Source organism: Danaus plexippus, chromosome 24 (genome assembly GCF_018135715.1).
Source record: "Danaus plexippus chromosome 24, MEX_DaPlex, whole genome shotgun sequence".
Classification (NCBI taxonomy): Eukaryota; Metazoa; Arthropoda; class Insecta; order Lepidoptera; family Nymphalidae; genus Danaus; species Danaus plexippus.
Window position 1 is genome coordinate 4813967 of NC_083552.1, and position 21630 is coordinate 4835596.

At 33.1% G+C, this 21630-nt stretch overlaps 2 protein-coding genes and 1 long non-coding RNA gene across 6 annotated transcripts in view; 1 reads left to right on the plus strand and 2 right to left on the minus strand.

Annotated features, from left to right (window-relative positions):
- LOC116775890 (fibrillin-1-like) overlaps nucleotides 1-6318 on the minus strand; it is a 12156-nt gene extending 5838 nt beyond the window's left edge. The window contains exons 1-13 of one of the 2 annotated variants that reach the window (XM_061524254.1): nucleotides 6147-6318; nucleotides 3499-3673; nucleotides 3112-3193; nucleotides 2554-2688; nucleotides 2409-2469; nucleotides 2141-2277; nucleotides 1876-1999; nucleotides 1359-1517; nucleotides 1035-1211; nucleotides 784-933; nucleotides 614-710; nucleotides 471-529; nucleotides 271-399 (exon numbers count right to left, since the gene is read on the minus strand). In XM_061524254.1, the coding sequence (XP_061380238.1) occupies nucleotides 271-399; nucleotides 471-529; nucleotides 614-710; nucleotides 784-933; nucleotides 1035-1211; nucleotides 1359-1517; nucleotides 1876-1999; nucleotides 2141-2277; nucleotides 2409-2469; nucleotides 2554-2688; nucleotides 3112-3193; nucleotides 3499-3673; nucleotides 6147-6195 (1534 nt within the window). In that variant the 5' untranslated portion in view covers nucleotides 6196-6318. The remainder of the gene's footprint in view (nucleotides 1-270; nucleotides 400-470; nucleotides 530-613; nucleotides 711-783; nucleotides 934-1034; nucleotides 1212-1358; nucleotides 1518-1875; nucleotides 2000-2140; nucleotides 2278-2408; nucleotides 2470-2553; nucleotides 2689-3111; nucleotides 3194-3498; nucleotides 3674-6146) is intronic. The other variant, XM_061524253.1, reaches the window with a different exon arrangement.
- Nucleotides 6319-10198: 3880 nt separating this feature from the next.
- Nucleotides 10199-18840, minus strand: LOC116775905 (sodium- and chloride-dependent GABA transporter 1). Its single transcript, XM_032668932.2, has 12 exons — nucleotides 18714-18840; nucleotides 16252-16478; nucleotides 15582-15853; nucleotides 15319-15420; nucleotides 15061-15232; nucleotides 14764-14954; nucleotides 14401-14581; nucleotides 14206-14330; nucleotides 13669-13913; nucleotides 13386-13589; nucleotides 12960-13127; nucleotides 10199-11659 (listed from the first exon to the last, which is right to left on the minus strand). Exons 2-12 carry the CDS (start codon nucleotides 16320-16322, stop codon nucleotides 11567-11569), a joined length of 1824 nt encoding a protein of 607 aa, XP_032524823.1. The 5' UTR covers nucleotides 16323-16478; nucleotides 18714-18840; the 3' UTR covers nucleotides 10199-11566.
- On the plus strand, nucleotides 13835-16198 carry LOC133319532 (uncharacterized). 3 transcript variants are annotated; one of them, XR_009753111.1, is made up of 5 exons: nucleotides 13835-13921; nucleotides 14448-15006; nucleotides 15086-15450; nucleotides 15645-15735; nucleotides 16089-16198. It is a non-coding gene; the product is annotated as an uncharacterized LOC133319532 (long non-coding RNA). The 3 variants fall into 3 exon arrangements; XR_009753112.1 differs by lacking the exon at nucleotides 13835-13921 and having other exon boundaries at nucleotides 13936-15006; nucleotides 15086-15238; nucleotides 15322-15450; XR_009753110.1 differs by lacking the exon at nucleotides 13835-13921 and having other exon boundaries at nucleotides 13936-15006.
- Nucleotides 18841-21630: the final 2790 nt, after the last annotated feature.

A 21630-nucleotide genomic window follows, 5' to 3' on the forward strand; every position in this document is an offset into this window, starting at 1 on the left:
ACTTTGACAATTTTGCGTTGATTTATAACAATATTATAATTTTAAAACTTGGGCTATTGCGATGTCTTCTTTACCTTGACTACTAGCTAACCGATAGCTTGTGTTAAGAAACCTCACTTCCACTATTTTGATAGTATAATTTAAAAAAAAGAATTATTTAGAACACAGAAAATGAATATTCTTATTTACATTCCATTAATATCTTAATCAGTTTAACTGACATATTTAAAGATAAGTCATTCTTTGATTATTCTAACACCAAATGTTTACCTATACAAGCTCCGGTAGTAGGATCCAGCTCAAAGCCAAGTTTGCAATGACACTCGTGACTGCCGTTCGTATTCAAACAATTTTGATATTGATCACATAAGTGTGTGCCTTCTACACATTCATTTATATCTAAAAGAAAAACAAGTCAATGTAAATACTGATATCTCAAAAGCTATACAATAAAACCTTTTTTCTCTCACCTTCGCATTCATTGCTCAGGGGATTGATTCTCATTCCTTCGGGGCATTTTTCTGTTGCTCTAAAATATGTAAATTTTCGTTTTAACAGATTATTTTATACACCAATAACTACCAGTACAATTGTATTATGTCATATCTTTCACCTTGTATCTTTTGCCTTACAATCATATTCGCCAGGGACATTAACACAGACTTGATCAGGTCTACATATATCTTCTCCATCGTCACACTCGTTGATATCTAAAAATGAGTTCACGATACAGACCACATGATCATGAGTAATGTGTGTTATAATTAATTAAAGTTATTGTACCTTCACATTTATTTGTCAAAGGGTTTGTTTTAAAACCGGGGGGACAATGCTTCGAGGCCATATCCTGACAGTAGAATGAACCGCGTGTGTTAATACAGAACTGGGATATCTTGTTGCAATCGTCTTTCCCCGTATCACATTCATCAATATCTGAAACATTAGTTTTAGGCAAATAAAAACTTCTTCTTGTATTTTAACCATTTAACTAATAACTTTCACGGTTTATTCTGTCAATGCTAAACAAAACCTACCTTCGCACTCTTCGTTTGCTCCGCTTCTAAACCCTGGTGGACACCTGTCTTCGACCGGTCTCTTATTATCTAAATTTCCCGGATCTCCTGTCAATCCCCCACACTTATAACCTCCGATAGTGTTCTGGCAAATATAACTCGGACACGGTGGATTAGGAAGCTTGCATTCATTTATGTCTGCAAACAACACGTTATTGTCATTACTTTAACATTATATAAGTAGTTTAAATTGATTAAATCGCAAAATAATTCTTTGAGAACAAATTATAACGTATAAATCCTATTCTTTATATAAATAAAACTAAAAAGCTAGAACTATCTTACCATCGCAAGCATTATTTAAAAGATTCCTCGCAAAACCTGTTGGACATTTTGCCTTATCTTGATTAAGCTTCCTGGGAATGCACTTGTATGAACCTAATATATTAAAACATTGCGTGCTTGGAAGACAAACGGGCGGGTCCAGGTTGCATTCATCGATATCTGTATAGTTGTAATAAAATTACTTTAATTATAAAATAAAAATCTATTTGGTAATATCTAGGCTCTATTATGGATTGCAAGTATCCACTAATTCTAAACCTGGTTAAAGTGGGTCTTGGCGGATGATGACGGACCTATCATCCTGCGAACATAGTTACTACAAACAATGGAAACGTCAGTTTAAAAATCTAAATGAAACTTAAAGATACGGCAGTCCATTAGGATTGCAATATAGATATTCTTATATGTTTTAAATACTCGTCTTTGTTTTGTGTTGCACCGATAATTTTTTATAAATCTCTTTCCAATGACTTCCTTTACAAGAAAAACTAATTTTGAAGGATGTATAACAAAATACCTTCGCAAGTCTTCTGATCAGCCATCAGTTGATATCCTCGCCTACAAGAACACTTCACTTCTATTCCATTATCAATACATCGGTGATGGCATGGATTTTTTGGTTTGCATCTGTTCCTCGTGATCTAAAATTTAACAAAAAATTTACTTAATAGTATCTATAGGTCAATTAAACTCTTATTACGACTCACCTCTTAAGTCTAATTTTATAAAATCACGACAATCTTGACAAAAAATGTATATTACATTTGTAAGTTATTATATACCTCAATACAGTTCCTTCCGTCAGCCATTAACATGAATCCCGGATTGCACTTGCATTTATAAGAACCGGGTATAGGAATACAATGATGTGCGCATAGCTCGTTTGGCGCGTACTCTTCACATACGGATGCTATCACCTCTGTAAGTATATAAGATTCATTTATCTGACACCTTATGGACCAGGGCCTTAGCTTTATCACCAGACTTCCCATGTATCGATAAATACTAATATAACGAGGTAGTTTTTACTTTCATTTTAAATCAACTTACCATTATCTGTAGTCTTCTTTGTACTCGTATCTTCTCGTCGACTTTCTGTAGCTGAAACATTCTAAAAACGTTTTTATATTTAGAAGATTCACATATTCGTCTTTCTTTCATATAAATTTTAATCATGTCTTATGTCTTTACTTACTTTACAACAAGCGGATAGAGCATCCGAAGCGAGTATTTCTTCTGCACTGTTTCCACTATTCTTCACTAAACAAGCCTCGGAACTGTGAGAGCTTTTGGCTAGTGAGATTCCCGTAGAACATTCCCGACAACATATCTACACAATATTGAAAGTAAAATTAACATATATAGAATAAATATCTATTACATGGAACCTACATTTAACGTTAAATATTTAACCTATCCTAAATTCGTTACATCATTAATCAAGATAACCCTGTAATGTTGACACAACTTTCACATTATCGTAACAGAGCAATAATGTGACACATTTTCGGCAATTAATTTCTCAAATATAATAAAGATAAACGTAAGATAAAATATAATGAACCCCATATTATACATCCCTGACACAGTTTCAAACTTGAACTATTTAAGGCACTCTTTATCTTTAGCAGCAAAAGGAACTTTTAATTACACAAATTAATCATTCAAAATGACTCTATATAAACAATGAGAGAACTTTGTGTTCTAATTCATTTTTATTTGCTTAAGGATATAAAACTTAAAGCTTTCTTACTTTCGCTGATTCCTTTGTCAGGGACGAACAACTCTTCAAGGTCATAGCAGATACAATCCCGCTCTCACAGTCTTGTTGCTTTCTGGAAGAAAAAATTAATTAATATAAAACGTAACGAAATATATATTTGTATTGAAAGTTATCATTTTATTTATATTTATTGTCACTGTCAACAGAAATACTCTCCACGTGTAATATCGACTTGAGTTATAAGTAACTGTAATAAATCACTATGTAGTTATTTTTAAACAATATTATTGAGGTTTTATGATATCATTGCTCTTGACCCAAATATGAATACGTAAATTGCTCACCATTATCCTCCGCGTGTTACAGTCATGGAATAAATTGATAATGGTTTAGATTGGAAAGGTTATGAAGCCTTACGTGAAATACTCCTTGCAGCACTGGTCCATGGCGAATATGCAAAGGGATCCTAACTTAGCCGGAACATTTGGCGGGACGGATGATGAACAATCTTCAACTGAATGATTACGGGCATAAGACGTGCCCTGGTGACAGCACAGCTGCATGATCTCCGCCATTTGATCACCCAGAGAACCTGGTTGCCAAATATTAAATATAAGCAACCTTATGAGATCTAAGACTTTCGCGGGTATTTATTTCAATGAAACTAATATGTACTTTCGGATTACACATTTTTTTTATTATTTCTAAAACTACATACTTCCGACGTTTCGGATACATTGCATCAACCGTCATCACGGGCAGACGGGATGAGAATGTCATCACAAGTCTCAGTCATTGTAAAATAATAAAATAACTCGTAGTAATCCGAAAATATTAGTGTCATTTAAATAAGCAACCCAGTTAAATAAGACACCTTTATATGTCTGTCTATTTGACTTCCTTGATTAGTATAATAGCTTTAATTTGTATTGTAGTGTAGTGAATCTGAAATTCGACTTTTAATTATTCATACTATCAATAAGGAGATAGGGATATATTATTTAAAATATAGTATAGCATAGTATAGTTGACACCGGGGCCACTTTCCTGGACCGGTTTGTTCCCTCGTCCCTCCCTTTTGCGCCGACAAAACCAACCTCTATCAAAATGAAGGTCGCGGTTGCAATGCATGCATGCAAATTAATGTTACTAGAAAACTAATCCGAAGATCAGTAATGATAGTCTCAGATTATTTATTCGGTTAAAATTAATGTTTTGTATCACGTGTTTTTCCTCTCAAACACCATACACTGTCACAATAGTTATAAAAGTTATTTTTGTACTTATGAATCAATGTCGGCGACAACGGGTTCAGTATTGGGAACATTAATGTAGGTCAAATATTCTTAATCATAAAATCCGTGGCTGAAACACGAGATGAACTCAGTTTTAAGCGTCTTTATGACCCTTTGACGATGTGATCAATTATATTGATGATCAATTTCGGATACAACGCGACATTTTCTATTATTCGATGTAGTTAAAATATTTACCGATACTTGGTATCGCTAGGTCTGTTAAAATACCAAGCCTCTGTTTTTAAAGATGAATCGTGTCTTATCAATAACTTACGAGTTTGCCTTTGAATTATTTTAACAATGTTCTATAAGAGGTTCTTTGACTGAAACTACTTATTTACATCGTCAATTTTAAATAAAATAAAATAATAATAATTCTCCAAACAAATCTATTACAGGTGATTAAAGACGAGAGTACAGTTTTGTCATTCCCTAAAAAAGTACTAAAACCACCTAAATCTTAACTTCTTTTCTAAATAATTCAATTAATTAATGTTTTTGTGTCCTTCCGGTACATGTTATTTCGCGAGCGTTCCATTAAATCCTAACATAAATTATCCTCGTATGAGGTTAGCAATATTCAAGATGAATCCCTAAAAAATATACGTGAGATACTAATGTTTTATCCAAAGTATAACTTAAGTAACATTTTATTAATTGTAATATTTACAAAACAATATAAAATTGTGAAAGACACAAATATAATACTGTCGTAGTTATCCGACTGGCAGTTATACTTGAGCTTTAGGAAACTACAACCTTAACATGAGAGATATTAATTATCATCTGAGGGCGCTTCAAGACCTCAAGACCCTAGCAGTGCAAAGCAACAACACGGAAAAAATTAAGGATGCTCTGACAGCAATAAATAACATCCGACAGAGGCTTCCCTCCACAGAAAACGATAACTCCAAGCCAACGAAAGCCTGATCAAAATCAAATAAGTTCTTCAACATGAAGAAGAATTAAATGAATCAATTTTATTACATGCTTCGATACGTGTATCTAAAATAATATATTAATTTATTTAACCATCGTTAACTGATTCGTTAATTTATTTCATGTCTTTCGCACCATGTGTAGTTCTCGGTAACATTTGTATATTTTTTTAATCCTCACACAAACATTTAAACTTCTAACAATCAATGATCACCTATTATTATTTGTAAAAGTTTTAAAAACCATGAAATTTCATAAAATTCGTAGACAAAATGCAACGTTTTTTAGTCTCAAGTTAAGTTAACATACGATTTTGTTTTTCGCATGTGACATCGGCTGTATTAATTTCTTATAAAATTTTTATTTAATTAAAAAAACGCAGATCCGACTTTAATTATACCAATAAAAAAAAACAGGAGTATCTTAAAATTAAGTTTATTAAATATTCTTTAATATTGTAATTATAGAATAAAAGAAACTAGAATTTTTATTAGACTTGCTTACAATTAGATACAAAGTTTCGATCATTATTATTAATATTAATTGATAAGAAAAGACATTAACGCATCTATACACGTGAATTACGACTGATAGCTTTCCCTGCTTGAGATTGATGTGGCAGAGTAATATGCTTTGTAAGTTACATTACTGGAAAATCATTAAAATTCCGTTTAAAAAAACAAATAAACAAACATATTTTCGCAAACTCTCACTCACGTTCTTCATAGCGACACCGCTTCACATAGATTCCTGTTATAATTTTCAATGTATCCACTTTGTATACAAATGTAAGAATATTTCTAAGTGTGAATATTATAATAAGTTTACCTTCGACATATCTCACGGACGCCAACAAACACACAACATAATACCACATTGTGACTGTATTTAACACTATATTATTTTAAACAGCATATAGTTAGCGCTCCATCTCACTCGATATCATCTTATTCAACGTTTCTTACTGCAGGAGATCTCCGCTCGAATACAACACGGCATCTATTTCGGTCAACGCGCGTCTTGCTTCGTCAAAGATTAAACATCATGAATATGGGATAAATCCTCACAGAGGCCACATGTTCAAACAATTTATCGTCCATAAATCTATCATAATATAGCTTGTATATTAGCGTAACGTTATTTTAATTAGTATGTGTGACAGGTTGATATCTTTGTTTAATATTGTGTCTGAGGCAGTAGCTTCACGTATAATATATGTAAACCTCACAAGCGACTGAGCGTAATAGGTATAATGTACATGGCACATCTGTATTTTTATTAATTCTTTAATTCCTCCTACCTCTTTTTTGAGATGCAGCAGGACTTCGTGTGTAAAGCTAAGGGGAAGTCGTGAGCGTTGATATTTATTAATTAATATGATTATTTAGATATATGTAGGTACATTATCCTTTGTCACAGTTTAATACAACTAACTACATGTGTATAGATATTTAGTATTAATATTTTTTAAGGACTACTTCGTATTAACTACATTTTCGATTTGATTTATATGCATTAAAAGTTTACTTCTCACTAACTTTGTCTCAATCACGAATTAGACACTTACTAATATAAAAACTTGAGAGCTTAAATAAAGAGTCATTCGATGTATTAATTTATTTCTCTTGTAAATTGCAATTTATGAGTTCTCGCGTACGAACCTAATGATCGTTGTTATTCACTCGCAAAGCAACTTAACCGATTGTTGCAACTTGCAATACAGTCTTATAAACTGAGAATAAATTCAAGTCAAGTTTATTTAATGAGTTGTAGTTAATCCTTTAAAAAGGATTTTTAAACCTTTAATATATGAAAACACAGATAAGTTTCCGTAGAATGGAACGCATATATTAAGACGGAATTTGTTTACTGTACTTCACTTCGTAGAAAGTGTTGATAAGGTGCGCAAACAGCGATAATGGACATGTCTTATAATTAAATCGTCTGTGTGTGTTTATGTTATACTAAACACTAGCTGTGACTCGCGGTTTCTTTCGTATTTTTTCCTAATCTAGAACGTCATGCTCTTTTAGCTGTACGTGTATTTTATGTGGCCTTAGCTTTCCTCCTACAGCCGGTTAATCGATTTTACATTATACAATTCATTTGAATTATGTTGGTATATTTAATGTACCAACAATTGTCATAAACAATAAGATAGTAAAACTATTGGATGAAAAACCACAAAAAAAAACTGAATTCAGCCTAACTTTTCATTATGCATCTAATGTTTCAGAGTTAATTCGTAACAAACAAACTGACGATGCGTTTTTACATATAATATTAATAAACACATAGTTATGACGTTATTGGTACCTACTCTTTATCTCTCAAGTACACTACTTTATAATTTCCTTCCTGTCATTGATAGTTATATATGACATTTGATCAGAAACTTCAATATCAGACGACCAACGCAATTTAGATTTTATAACTTTAGTAATAAAAATAAAAATTAAATTCCAATTGATTGTATAAACGTGTTATATAATATACTTGAGATGGTAAAGATTTATCTCAGCGCCAATAGATTAGACGGCTGATGAAAAAAATTTCCAAAACTTATCGTAAGTTAGCATATCGTAAATAAACTACGCGTGTGGTTGCTATAGTGTTAGTGAAACAAAAAAAAATATTGCATGTATATATTTGTTACTTCCTAAAATAAGATTTACAAAGTCGTGAGCGTTAACATTGTTAAACAATAACTTTACACACATTTCCTGTGATATATTAATAGATCGTTACAGATTGATAGAATACAACATTTTCAACGAGATTTCGATAATATATTTTATAATAAGCGCTTTTATGGTATTAACATGTAATCATATCAAAGATTTTCGCGTGTACTCATTTAAATGAAACTAAGCTTTTCGGATACCTACAACACGTCTTTTATTGTTTCGTAGCAACACCATCATCTCGTCTGCCCGTGATCACGGTTATGTATTCATGTACCATTGATTATAAGGATTTTACATTTACACCTTTTCCTTGAAACTCTTCATGAAGCAGAAGAATTAAAACCAAAACTTAAAAGACGGTTTCATATTTAACTAATTATAGAAGCCACTAAGATTTCCCTCAAAATAATATTGCTATGTTTAAGTATTAGTGCAGTCAACTAAGCCTAAGTTACTCGTCAATTCAATAGCATAAGAATTGAACGATTCATTAAGCTGGTCGTGAAGTGTACAATAAAAGTAAACACTTTAACATCACCAAACGATCTATTAATATGCGACAACACGAAATACATAGACGTTCCTACAGCGATGGATGTTTTAAAACGAAGGTCAAGCATGTACGGAATATACAATAGTTAAATCGAATCTGACTATTATAGTTCCTTCATTATGTTAAAAGATTTCGCACTCTATGTAAGTATTTAAAAGATTATCTGCCAATAATGTGCAACACTATTGCTTGTCTATTTCATAAGATACACACCAACGCAATGTTTTAAATGTTATACAATATTGAATTACGAATCTTACTATGTGGGTGTGTATGTATACTTATGTGTTGCATGTGTTACACTATAATATGAGAATCAGTAAACCGATTTAGACAAAACGTTGTATTAAGGTTCAACTAAATCCAGGATCTAAGTATTAGGAATCATTAAAAACTGTAGAAAGTGAAGTTAGATTTAAACCCAAACATTATTCACATCGATGGACTGATTATTTTTTGTTAAATATTTGTTAACCAAGACCGGATGACTAAAACTTGAGTGTTCAAAACTGTCGAAGTTGACGAGTACTCTGACTATTGATAGGCCTACTAAGATGGGCTTTGTTAAATAAAAGATACTTTCACAATAATAAAATTAACACGGTCTATTTAAAATAAAACAATCGCACTAACTTTATTTACATACACGAACGATAACAAACACGCAGAATACACAAGAACTGATGATGGTCAACTAAATATACATAGAACATTACTTAACAGAAATAATATATTTATTAAATTATCTACGAAAAAACTTTAACGAGTGACATCTTATTTTTGTACATGGCAATCAAGACTTTATTAAATCTTAAACCTTTGAGGGAGGAACGAAGTATTATGAACATACTGTATATAACTACATATAAACGTAATATATATGTCTGTTTCTGTTTCTGTTGAATTAAATAACAATGTCGTATAATAAATATAATAAGTTATCCCCATAACAATATGCTAATATGAGTGTTTCGCGGTCCCGAATCAAGGCCGGCCATTGCATCATCAGTTAATATTAACTTAAATATTACATAGCAACGCTAAAAGCCGAAAAAGGCGCTAATAGTTTAAACCTTTAAGTCTTATAAAACCAGACATTCGTGAGATAACTTCCCAAGAATATTATGTGAGGTAACTTTGCATCTTATCTAATGGTCATATAAGTTCGTTTTTTCTGAGCAAATCGATAAAAATTTCATGGTTTTATAAATAAAATTATATATTTCGTTACATTGACTACCCACAAAATGATCGGCTGTATCTGAAATAAGACTTCGCGAAACATAGACGTTGATTATAAATGAAAAAATATTTAATAACCAGTGCATAGATTTGTTACTTTTGGATAAAATCGAGAAAAGAAAGGATGGTTGGACTAATTAGAGACTATTAATAAATATGTAGCTATAAAAACATTTATCATCTATAAAATATAATCCGAACGTCAATCGATTAACTCGCTTGGTTAAAAAAACTATTTGTTTATTATTTTTGACGAAACAACAATGAACTTAATTGAAAAATATGTCCATGTATATAAAATTTTTAAACAGAATCACGCTCGAAAACCAAATGGTTATGTAATTATAATATTTATAAAATAAATCTGAATCGAGGTAACAAATAAAACATTTGTATGTCATTATTTTTATTTAATGGGATCGATAAATTATTCTCTACAGGCTACGTCATACTTTGGCATACGTCACGAAACCACACATAGAATATAGTATTGCCATAAATAAGAATACATTATGATATAATAATATAGAATAAATCTTTAGTATAGAGATTTGTAAACGAGTACATCCAAATGTATATTATATGTAACTAACAAACCACTCTACTTTTAACATGGAAGCACTATATAGAATTATTTTATTAAAATTATAATTATTCTAATACATTTGATATATAACATGCATATAACAAATAAACAATAACGAGTATATAATATGTTAAACGCAATTTTGGCAACGATTTACATGTTTCGATTAAATACATCTTAATATAACTACAATAATATAGAACCGACCTAACATACACTGACACATGTGTTGGTGTGAAACGCTTAGTGTTTTGAAAATCCACACATTCCTACAAATATATTACGTATTTAAAACCATTGAATATATAATACTGTAATCTTTTTATTTTAGTTCAGTAAATATTTATTTGTAAATAACATGATAGAAAATTTAGGCCATAATTTTTAAAAGCTTTTGTAAAACTACAGTATGAATAAAAATTGTGCAATTTTTTTCGTTAATCTTGGTCTCAGTTTCACAGTTATTATAGTCTTTTAACTATACACAGTGATATGAAATATTCTTCTAAACAAACACTTAAAAGTTAAACTTAACTAAAAATATGCATTAACTAAATAATTAGTACGTTAAAGCTTTACCAAAATAACATTTAATAATACATCAAACTAACTTAAAGGATACATACATATGTATAAATCGGAATATTTTTTTTTTTGTATGAAGACCAAAGTCATATACTTTTATATTTGGCAGTTAATATTTTTAATATATATAAACTTGAATAATAACGAACAGTCACAAATATATTGTCATCTAATAGTAACATTCATTACGTTAAACACGCGTCCCGTTGCGTTTTTTATAATACCATTAATACATTCTTAGTCTAAGTCTAATAAGATAACTTAAAAACATTTGTTCCAACAAAATATCATTAATAATATAATCCTCGAGACGACCGCAACATCGCAGACGGCGGTCGGCCGGCCGCGGCCCGCACACTCCACTCGCTGACTATAAACGTCGTAGGGTACAAACATACATGAACGCGTCGCAGAACCTAAAGTCTAAAATTTTCTATTCACTAACTTAAAGAAACGATAAAACTTAAGTTAAAATAAACTACGGTTAAATAGACGAACGCTTAGTTTATATAATATTGTGCGTTATACATAATGGTGCCCGCGGTTTCTCCCACATTTCGGATCTCTGAGGTCTGAGAACGAAAGTGTTAAGTGTTTAAGCGCTAGCGTGTTTGGCTTGTTCCTCGGCTTGCATCTTAGTACGGAGAGTAGGAACGTCCTCCGGGATGCGAACTATCTTGTGGAATTTCTGCAGAAAGATACAATCGCTTCGTATATAAAATAATAAAAGGCACATATTTTATAACAACTTCACACAAAGCAATATTTGCTCTTGAACTTATATGGGGTTTTCCATTAAGGGCGCTTGATCGTGCAGAACTTCCATCGTAGCGTGTGCTGTGTGGCACGTAGCGCCGTCCTGTTGAAACCACATGTTGTCCAGATCCATATTCTCGATTTCAGGCCAAAAGAAGTTATCATCGACCGGTATCGCTCACCATTGACGGTGACGGCCACACCATTATCGTTTTCGAAAAAATACGGACCAATCACGCCTCCGGCCCAAAATCCGCACCAAACAGTCACTTTCTGCGGGTGCATTGCCACTTGGTGAACCTCGTGTGGATTGGTCTCGTCCCAAATACGGCAATTTTGCTTGTTGACATAGCCATTCATCCAAAATGCGCCTCGTCGCTGAAGATGATTTTTTTGCCAAAATCGGCGTCAACTTCCAACTGCTCTAATGCCCAGTCAGCGAACACACGGCGCTGTCTATGGTCATTAACCTTGAGCTCTTGGGTCAGCTGGATCTTGTACGGGTGCAGGCTCAAGTCACAACGCAAAATTCGCCAAGTTGTCGTCTGCGAAAGGCCGAGTTCCTGTGCGCGACGCGGAATTGACTGCCGCGGGTTTTCGAGGACACTGTCGCGCACAGCGGCGATATTCTCGGCAGATCTCGCGTTACGTTGACGCACGGGAACCGGCTGATTGTTAACTGACCCGGTTGACTCGAATTTGTCCACCAATCGACGGATAGTCGACTCGGCAGGACGATCATCGCGACCGTAAAACGGGCGAAGTGCGCGGAACGTTGCTCGAACTGAAGACCCATTTTCATAAAACAATTTTATGATTTGCACGTGCTGCTCGACACTGTAACCTGCCATGGTGGTTTGGGAGGACGGAATGAATATAACACACTGCATTTGACAGCTGTCACTCAAACAACATGGCCGCAATCAGCTGTCAAAGTTCAAGCGTCCCTATTGGAAAACCCCATAGAAAGGTGAACTAGTGACGAGCTTAACTATTTTTGGTATTGAATTATATAAACATCAAACTAAGTAAAATGATAAAGTCACAAAAACCACCCGAGGAACAAGGACAGGCACAAAATGTTAATTAAAAAATAAGAACCATCGAGAATTCTGGATAAACAGTTACAGAGAAAACATTCACGTTAACTAAGTAGTAGTCACTAGTACTAATGTACTAGTGATAATAGAACACAGATCATGGCAAGAAAAATCTTATACGATGGTAATTACCTCCATATTTGTCCCCGGGGTAACCCTCCAGAGGTACAGCATGTAGCCCGGGATACACAACATGGAGGAGAGCGCCGTGAACCAGCCGAGGACGTGCGACCACCAGGGGTACTCGTAGTTCATGTACTTGATGGGCTTCCATTGGACCAGGTTGAAGATAAACACGCTCTGATCAAGACAAAAACATATTATACATCAACAGTCCCCTGATACCTCGACCTACACTCGATAGAATATAGAAACAAAATTGAACCGATTTATTAAAAAAATATGTCGTTTATCGATATAACATTTAGATGTAGATTAATTTTAATTTATAATCAATCCAACGGCGCTTTATAAAGTCCTTTCATATAACATAGGAAAGCTTTGATATCAAACTGTATCGAATTTTATAATTAAAAAGTTAGAAGAAAGTTTACTCACTATGCATATAGCGGGCGTGAATCCAACCCAGCAGAATTTCCACCAAATGGTTGGGTAGTATCCAATCATCTCCTTTATCCCGTCGTAGAACCGGTTCACACCAAACGCCCACGAGATGGACACGCATTCGAAGAAGATCAAAAACAGCAGACAGAAACCGGACACGGCGTACGAGTCTAGTATTTGGAAAACGTACATTCCTCCCTAAAATGCAAATATATATACAATAAGTCATTTTAATAATTATTTTCCTTGTTCGTTAAATTCTTCCCGCACGGCTCACCTCAGATATGCAAGACAATCCAACCAAGTAAGATATGATGCAGGTGATCGCAATGAATATTTCCTTCCTACGCCTCAATAGTTTCGGCCACTCGTCGATGACGGCGGTGATGAAGCCTTCCATAGTACAGAACTGACTGTCCAAGCCAATGAGCAGCAACATGAAGAAGAACAGACACGACCACAGAGACGCCCCGGGGAGCTGCAGGACCGCCGACGGATACGCCAAGAACGCTAGACCCGGCCCTGAAGCGGTACATACATTTATATTAGAGGCACTAAAATATGTCTTAGCAATAATGTGATAACTGGATCTTAAAGTAACGAGATCTAAGATTTTCGTGAGTATTCGTTGAAATGAAACTAATATTTTTCGGATTAACTACAAGTTAAATTATTTTTAACAACATACTCCCGATGTTTCAGTTACTTTGCAGCTACCGTGATCACGGGCAGACGAGATGTGAAAGAAAATTATTATAAACGCGTAGTAAAGCCGAAAAATTTTTGTTTTATTTCATTGGATCTTGAAGGTTACCTGATGCGGCGACTTCAGCTACAGGTCTTTGTTGCTCATGAGCCATGAAGCCCACTACCGAGAATATGACGAAACCGGCGAACATTGATGTACTGGAGTTGACTGAGCAGACTATCAGAGCATCTCTGTTGACAATACATGAAATTCTTAGTCGTGCAAAATATACTGTTCCGGGATAATATTTTTCCAACTTACTTGTATACATTATTGGTGAACTTATTATAACTTCCCAACGCGACGAGAGTGCCGAGACCGAGACCATACGAGAAGAAAATCTGAGTTACAGCATCTATCCACACTTCGGATTCCAGAAGCTTCGACATGTTCGGCATCACGTAGAACTTTATGCCCTCAAACGCTCCCGGTAGAGTGATACCTGTATGAAACCTTGTATTAGATTCAAAATTCTTAAAATTGAAAAATATTTTTTATATTAGTATAACATTCATGAAGCTAACCTAAATTCTTAAAGGAAGGCTTATTATTGACATCAATTTTTTATTTAATATGATATATTTTTTAAAATAAATCGATTATTATCAATGTATAAAAGCTAACCCCTAATAAGCAGTACGGTCAGCAAAAAGTATGGGAACAGCGCAGTGAAGTAAACGACTTTGCCGGTCCAACGAACTCCTTTCCAGATGCAGAAGTAGCAGAGCACCCACACCAGCAGCAGCGTGCCCGCCAGCTCCCAGCGGATGTTGCCAATGTGTTCTATGCCGCTGGATATTTGGAGAGCGCGACGTCTGGAAATTAATAAAACAAGATTATTATCAGTTATCCAACAATTATATACAGGTAAAGGCCATTAAACGAAATGAATTGATCCAAATATTATACAAACAAACTTACTCCCAAAATTCTTTAACGGGATCAGAGAGGAATGCCTTACTGACATTCTTGCCGTTGAGTGTGCAGAAGGTGTTCATATCGAAGTCGGACCAGCAAGTCAGGTTCTTCCTGTCATATGGATTTACACAAGTCTCCGTGTTCCAGTAGTTGTCGCAAGTTCTCCACGGAACGTCTGATGGTGACAAGGATAAGTTCATTTCTATTCTTCTAGGGAATGCAATAGTGTATATCGAAACTACATGATACAAAATTATTTACCAGATCTCATTGACATAAAGAAATAGAAGATGGCCCACGCTAAGATGACTATGTAGTACACGTTCATCCAGCACGACATCACTGCTGCGGCGTAACCGATCCCTACACAGAAGGTTATAAGTTATATTACAGGTAAGTTCAACTCATTGTATCAATATCTCAAAAGATATTATCTTCTTTGTATAGTTCTGTTTAATTAACCAAGTTATAACACACTTCTATATATATGCATTGTAACATAGTAGTTGATTTAAATTATTGACCTTTAAAAATGGGCGCTATTTTGAAAACTCCCAAGCCACCAATCGTAAGCATCTGTCCCATAGCAAGTTCCATGAAGAACATCGGAATCCCGGCAAGGAAGAGGGTGAGGAAGTACGGAATAAGGAAGGCGCCGCCACCATTCTTGTAGCAGAGGTAAGGGAAGCGCCAGACATTGCCTAACCCAATAGCCAGTCCGATGACTGAAAGGATGAAGTCTAACTTGCTGCCCCAAGAACCTCGTTCCGGAAGGTCAGATTTAGTTGCCCCGACGCTGAAAAATAAATATTATATTATAAAGTATATGACGGACTCAAATATACTTAAATGCACTACATACCTACATCACTTACTAATAAAAAAAATCACAACTACACAAATAAATACAATTTTATTGTCTGTTTGTAAATTAAAATAACCGTTTGTTACTAAATGCGTGTTCACGGTACGTATACTCATTTTTTAACGTTTGTTCCATCTAATCTTTGAAACTGCTTGACCTATTTCAGGAAAACTGTCGCTGGCAGACAGCTGATGTTATAAGTGGTAACAGGCTACTGTAGTAGTAATTTAATTTGTAAAATTAAGTTCTTTTTATTGATAATAAAAACTTATTTATTCCGTGCGAAGAACCCAAAAGTATTTTTATTAATCATATACTAATAATCTCACCCAGGTTTACTACCGACTCCTTGAACACTGAGCTCGATGTCATCGCAGCGACCGTCACTCTTTGAATCCATTTCTTCTTCTTTTAATTCTCTTTCACAAACTCTCTATAAATCTCAATCTCTTTCTTTGTTTCCGTCACCAGCTAATTCAATATCAGTTAAGGAAAATTTATTAACATTTTAATTTGAAGTACGTCGACTAGAAATATATCTTGCGTTTATTTTTGTCTGAAAAAAAAACAAAAACGTTTTAATGTAGTCTGATTTATTCGACAACTGTTTTATCCTAATCTGGACGCTGTGAAAATAATGTTTACCACAGTACATGAGAGATGTCGTGTTATAGAATAATTATCGGAATATTACGAAATAGAAGGTAAGAATTTTGTTCGGATATATTCTATATATAAATACGTATACTTATGTCTTGGTGTAATGTTGAGACAAATATAAAAATAAACAAATTATGTTACAAATCAACATGCCAAAGCTAACGCTATTAACTTCTATTAACTGGAGTGAGAATGAAGGTTCATGCCCACATTTTGTTTCTATTTTAGACCTTAGCTACTTCATAAACAAGTCTATAATTTAGTATTATTTTAAAGTAATCATATTTTTGTGTCTGTTTTATTACAAATGAAAATATATTTTGGACTAAACTCAAAATAAGCCTTGCAAAAAAATATTGTCACTTTAATAAAAATTAAGACTTTCTGCATATAAAAATAGCTAACATGGTTGATTATAAGTACAAACTCCGAAGCCGAATATGTTTTGCGCAAATCGACTCAGCTATATGTAATATAAATATAACATTATGTTGCGTCCAACCAGCGAGTGGAACCAATAGTTGGGGTGCACTTTGCACGACTCCGGACTCCCCACTGCGGAAACCATTATATTTAAACCAGTTGATATCAACATTAGCTATTTGATTGATCTATTTTTATATTCTGCAACGGATTTCACCAACGACCCAACAAGCCGAGATAAATAAACTAAAGGTTCAACTCTACGTTTGTAACTGTTTTAGTTGTTACACGTTTATTGACGAAGAAATCAAAAATTTAAAAGTTGTCGAGAATTAACAATTTAAAAACCATCGTCTGATAAGTTTCGCTCAAAAAACATTAGTATCACACTGTTAGCGTCACTGCTAGCGTTAAGGATATATAGGAGATCTCTTAAGTCAACTATACAAGTCCTGTCACGAAGTCAAAATAAGTCGTACCAATCTTAGTAATGTTGTTAGACTACACATATTATTTTTATTCCCATTGTTATTTATTAAATGGATCTGATTTGTATAAACGGTCTACAGAACATTTTATCATACTATTTGGTACCTTTATTATTCAATCAATGACTAGATTTTATCTGAATTGTAAACACACACTGGTTTGTTGAAAGCTTGTTTAAATCCCTTATTAAAGAGTGATCGATTCCCATTCAACTCATTGATATTATATGAAGTATGGTAAAGTAATTTTAAATGAGTAGACATTGAATAAATTCTTTTGTTTTGTAATAATTATCACAAAAAGTGTCTCATAAGCTTCTAGTATTCGTCCTCGGAACGCGGATCCACTGATCATGGTATGCTTTTATAAGATAAGCAGCTTTTTAAAGGACACCTTACAACCTTTCATTACTGAGTTAAGGATCTGCCACAATAAGAAACTTTATAAATCTTTGATAGTTTTGAGAGATTAATGTGTTTACCCCAAGTACGCACGTTACACTAGATACGTAACGTTTCTAGTTTGTTAACCAATAACCCACGCTGTCACTCCTTATGAGTGTGGGAACGCAAACTTGGTGTAAGCGAACAGGACACAACTGTGTTAATGTTTTAATAATAATATTTTCCATCAAGTAATTGTAAACAGATAATGTTATAAACTTTTTTTTTATTTTCACAGTCTATACGTATTTGTTTTCTATCTTATCTATATTCTCTTAAAGTGATCTGTTCGAAAACTTTGTTTATCGTTAATCACGCCTTAGTTTTTTAAAAAATTTTCAATATATAAATCGAGAAATAATATTATAAATATAGGATATATATGTCATTTCAATTGACTATAAAAAAGTTCGGTTTTTAAAACAGCGTCACTGTTACTAAATAAAAATAAATTTTCCTCCTCCGTGTCTATTAAAAATAAAAAAATGTATAGAAGCTTTGAGATTACGTCGACAAACCGATATAAATTGAACAGCATCTCAATAAAATACTGTATTCATCCCCTTGTGTGATTTTATTTATCTAGGGAACTTTAAATATCACTTTAGAGTCAGTTATAGCGCCTAGACACATATATAACATATTTATTTAAATGATTCCCGGTTTAATTACTCCTACCAGTCTCTTCCTCACGGATATCAAGAACCTGTTCTATTGCCGAACGTTATCCCGTTACCTAACATAACATAACATAGCATAACATAAAACAAACTTACAACAAAACACACAGCACACCAACGTACACTATAACACACAGACAGACATTGTCAAACACAACACAGCACGGTATCCAGGAGTTATGTCAGATGGATGTTTGAGAGAGGTGCGTGTTGTCCGACCACATGCTTGGGCCCGAATGTGCCATCGTTAGATACCATGGCTACCACTATGATGATCACCCTAGAACTGTCAGTCGTTGAAAGAATTTATGAGCTCGGATCACAATCCCGACCCTCCGGAAGGATAGCATCACGACTGTAACATTGCATGCTTTAATAAACTGTTTGTGACCGTTGCGTGTTTGATTTGATATGATTTGTTTGGAACGAAGATTCCGCTATGGGAGGATAGACGAGAGCGGGACTTAGTAAACTAAAAAAAACACTCGCCGCGACTAATATCTATTCGCCTACTAAATCTAATCAAAACAAATCAATTAGTAGTTATAGAGAACAGCGTCAAGACATCCGTTAAAAACATTTTTCCTCATCAAGTCTAAACGTCCATAGCATAACAAAATCTTTATAAATTACATCCTTCAAAACAAAGAATTATATCCCTTGTTATAAATTTTATTGGGTGATATAAATGGAATTGAAAATTTCTTTTTGATTAAAAAAATATAGCTAAGATTCTATTTCATAACAAGCTCGAGCAATAAGATTACCCTGACTTACAACAATACAGTTCTAAGCAGTTAGTATAATAGAATTTTTTAATAAACATTTTAAACTTTATGAAAATTCAAGAGAATAATAACTACGCAACTATTGTTAAAACGTTTGTAGAGACGCTACACATGTTGTGTTGCTATTATTGTCTTTAGAATCAGCAACTTTTCTCCCTTCAGCTATACGTGGGTATGTTGCGTGACATTTTTTTCTTAGCTATTTCACTTTCGCATTTTTTATAATATAACGACTTATTTAGTTTCATTCTTTGTATATTTATTATAACAAGAATGTTATTTATTTAAAAAAAGGAGTTTTGCTAATTTATAAGAAAAATATATTTAAATTTGCATCCGATTGAAAATGATATGACTGCATGAAAAATATGTTTCTTATATCTGAAGCAAATATTGTATATTTTATATATTATTTAATAAAAACACATACATTTATCATGAACCGATATTATTTAGATGTCAACTGTGTATACGATAACTATAAAGTATAAATTGTATATCTTTAAATATAATTTTTCTATTTTAAACACAAGTATATTACAAACGAGCTTTTTTAAGTAAATTACAATGAAAACCCATACACAAATTTAATCGAAAGTAATCAGGCAAATGGAAAACAAGAAAACTTTAAACAAATGTACTCACAAAATTCCCGCCTTAATATTTTAATGGGACACCGCTTCAGTGTGTTGCTGGATGGAGACAAAGGATGTACAGGTCTGGGATGAGCTCCAGGACCTGGCGCATGCGTGCACCATCCAACACCCTACTATGTATATTTATCACATTTTGGAATTAATATTTATAAAACGATATGTTTCTATGAACTTATAATTGTGAACAGATACTGTATGTATTTTTGAAATAAAAATATTTATTGCATTTAATTTTTTTATTAAATCCGTTATTGTCTCTTCAATGGTAAAAAAAGAGAATATCACCTTATAACAAATGAATAGTGATAGTGTTTAGTATAGTACAGTACTGTTTTATACATTCAGTAAAATTAACATAATATAATATGAAAAGAAACTTGGAGTTTTAAAACAAATAACTGTTTGTGTACCTTATCTATGTGAGACTGGATTATAAACTTTTATAGTCCTAAATAACAGTTAGGTTGTCTATTATTAACTTTTCTAACATATAAGGTTGTATGGGTTCATTGCCACAAAGTCGGCTTTATCTTGCAAGTAACAGCCTTCATACAGAAAACGGTTTCCCGCCATAAGCTACACTCGCAAACTTAGTAATGGCACAGCTGTCAGCTGTCAAAATGACGTAAATACATTTTGAGTGATTAGAAATTGGAACCTTTGCCCAATTTTTTAAGGTTGTAAATTAAACGAATCTCTATTTTCACAGTTTAATGACTCTCGCTTTCGTTATGTAAAGTTGTCTTAACAAAATACAAAAATGAATCCTAAATGGTGTATGTTAAGTTTGATTTTTGTATAATATAAAATTAGATGTGAATAAGAATTTTCAGTCTACAAAACATATATCAAACTTCGTCTATGATCCGCTGAAATATTTCATTATGCTACACAAGCAAGGCCGACTAATTTTCGCACATTTAATGGGGTACATTTTTTTTTATTAATAAAAGCACACCAGTTTCAAAATATGCAACATCTTGACATTTAAGAATCTTTAAAATTAAACCTACAGTCTATCAAGTTCAAAAAATATTCCCCTAATTTTAAACAAGAAAATCAATCGTAATCGTAAATCTTAAACATACGTTACGAATAACAAAAAATATACATTATTAGTTTTTTAAACCAAAAGAAAATTCCTTTTTTAACTTACAATTATTATAAAAAAAATCTAGTTAATAATCCCAATTGAAAGCCCGCGCCAAAAAACACTTTTATATTTAAAGTAGTTAATAAAATTAAGGGTATAGGAGAGATTGAATATTCGTAACTAAAGATGCTTTAACTGGAAAAGAATAGAAAAACCTTCATGGAACATCGTTTAGAAATAAATTTCTATTAAAAAAAATTTAAACACTTCGTTATCGCATAAAAACAAAACACTTGTATTAAATTTACTTGCTACAAGTAAAAGTAACCCAATGATATAAATGCGTGACAATTTATTGGCTAATTTAATATATATGAATATATTGTAAAAATGTACAATACGTGGATTAAGTAAAGTAGGCCCCTTGGAACACCATAGAGGAAAACTGGGTCAAGGGATCGATGAACAGACAGGAT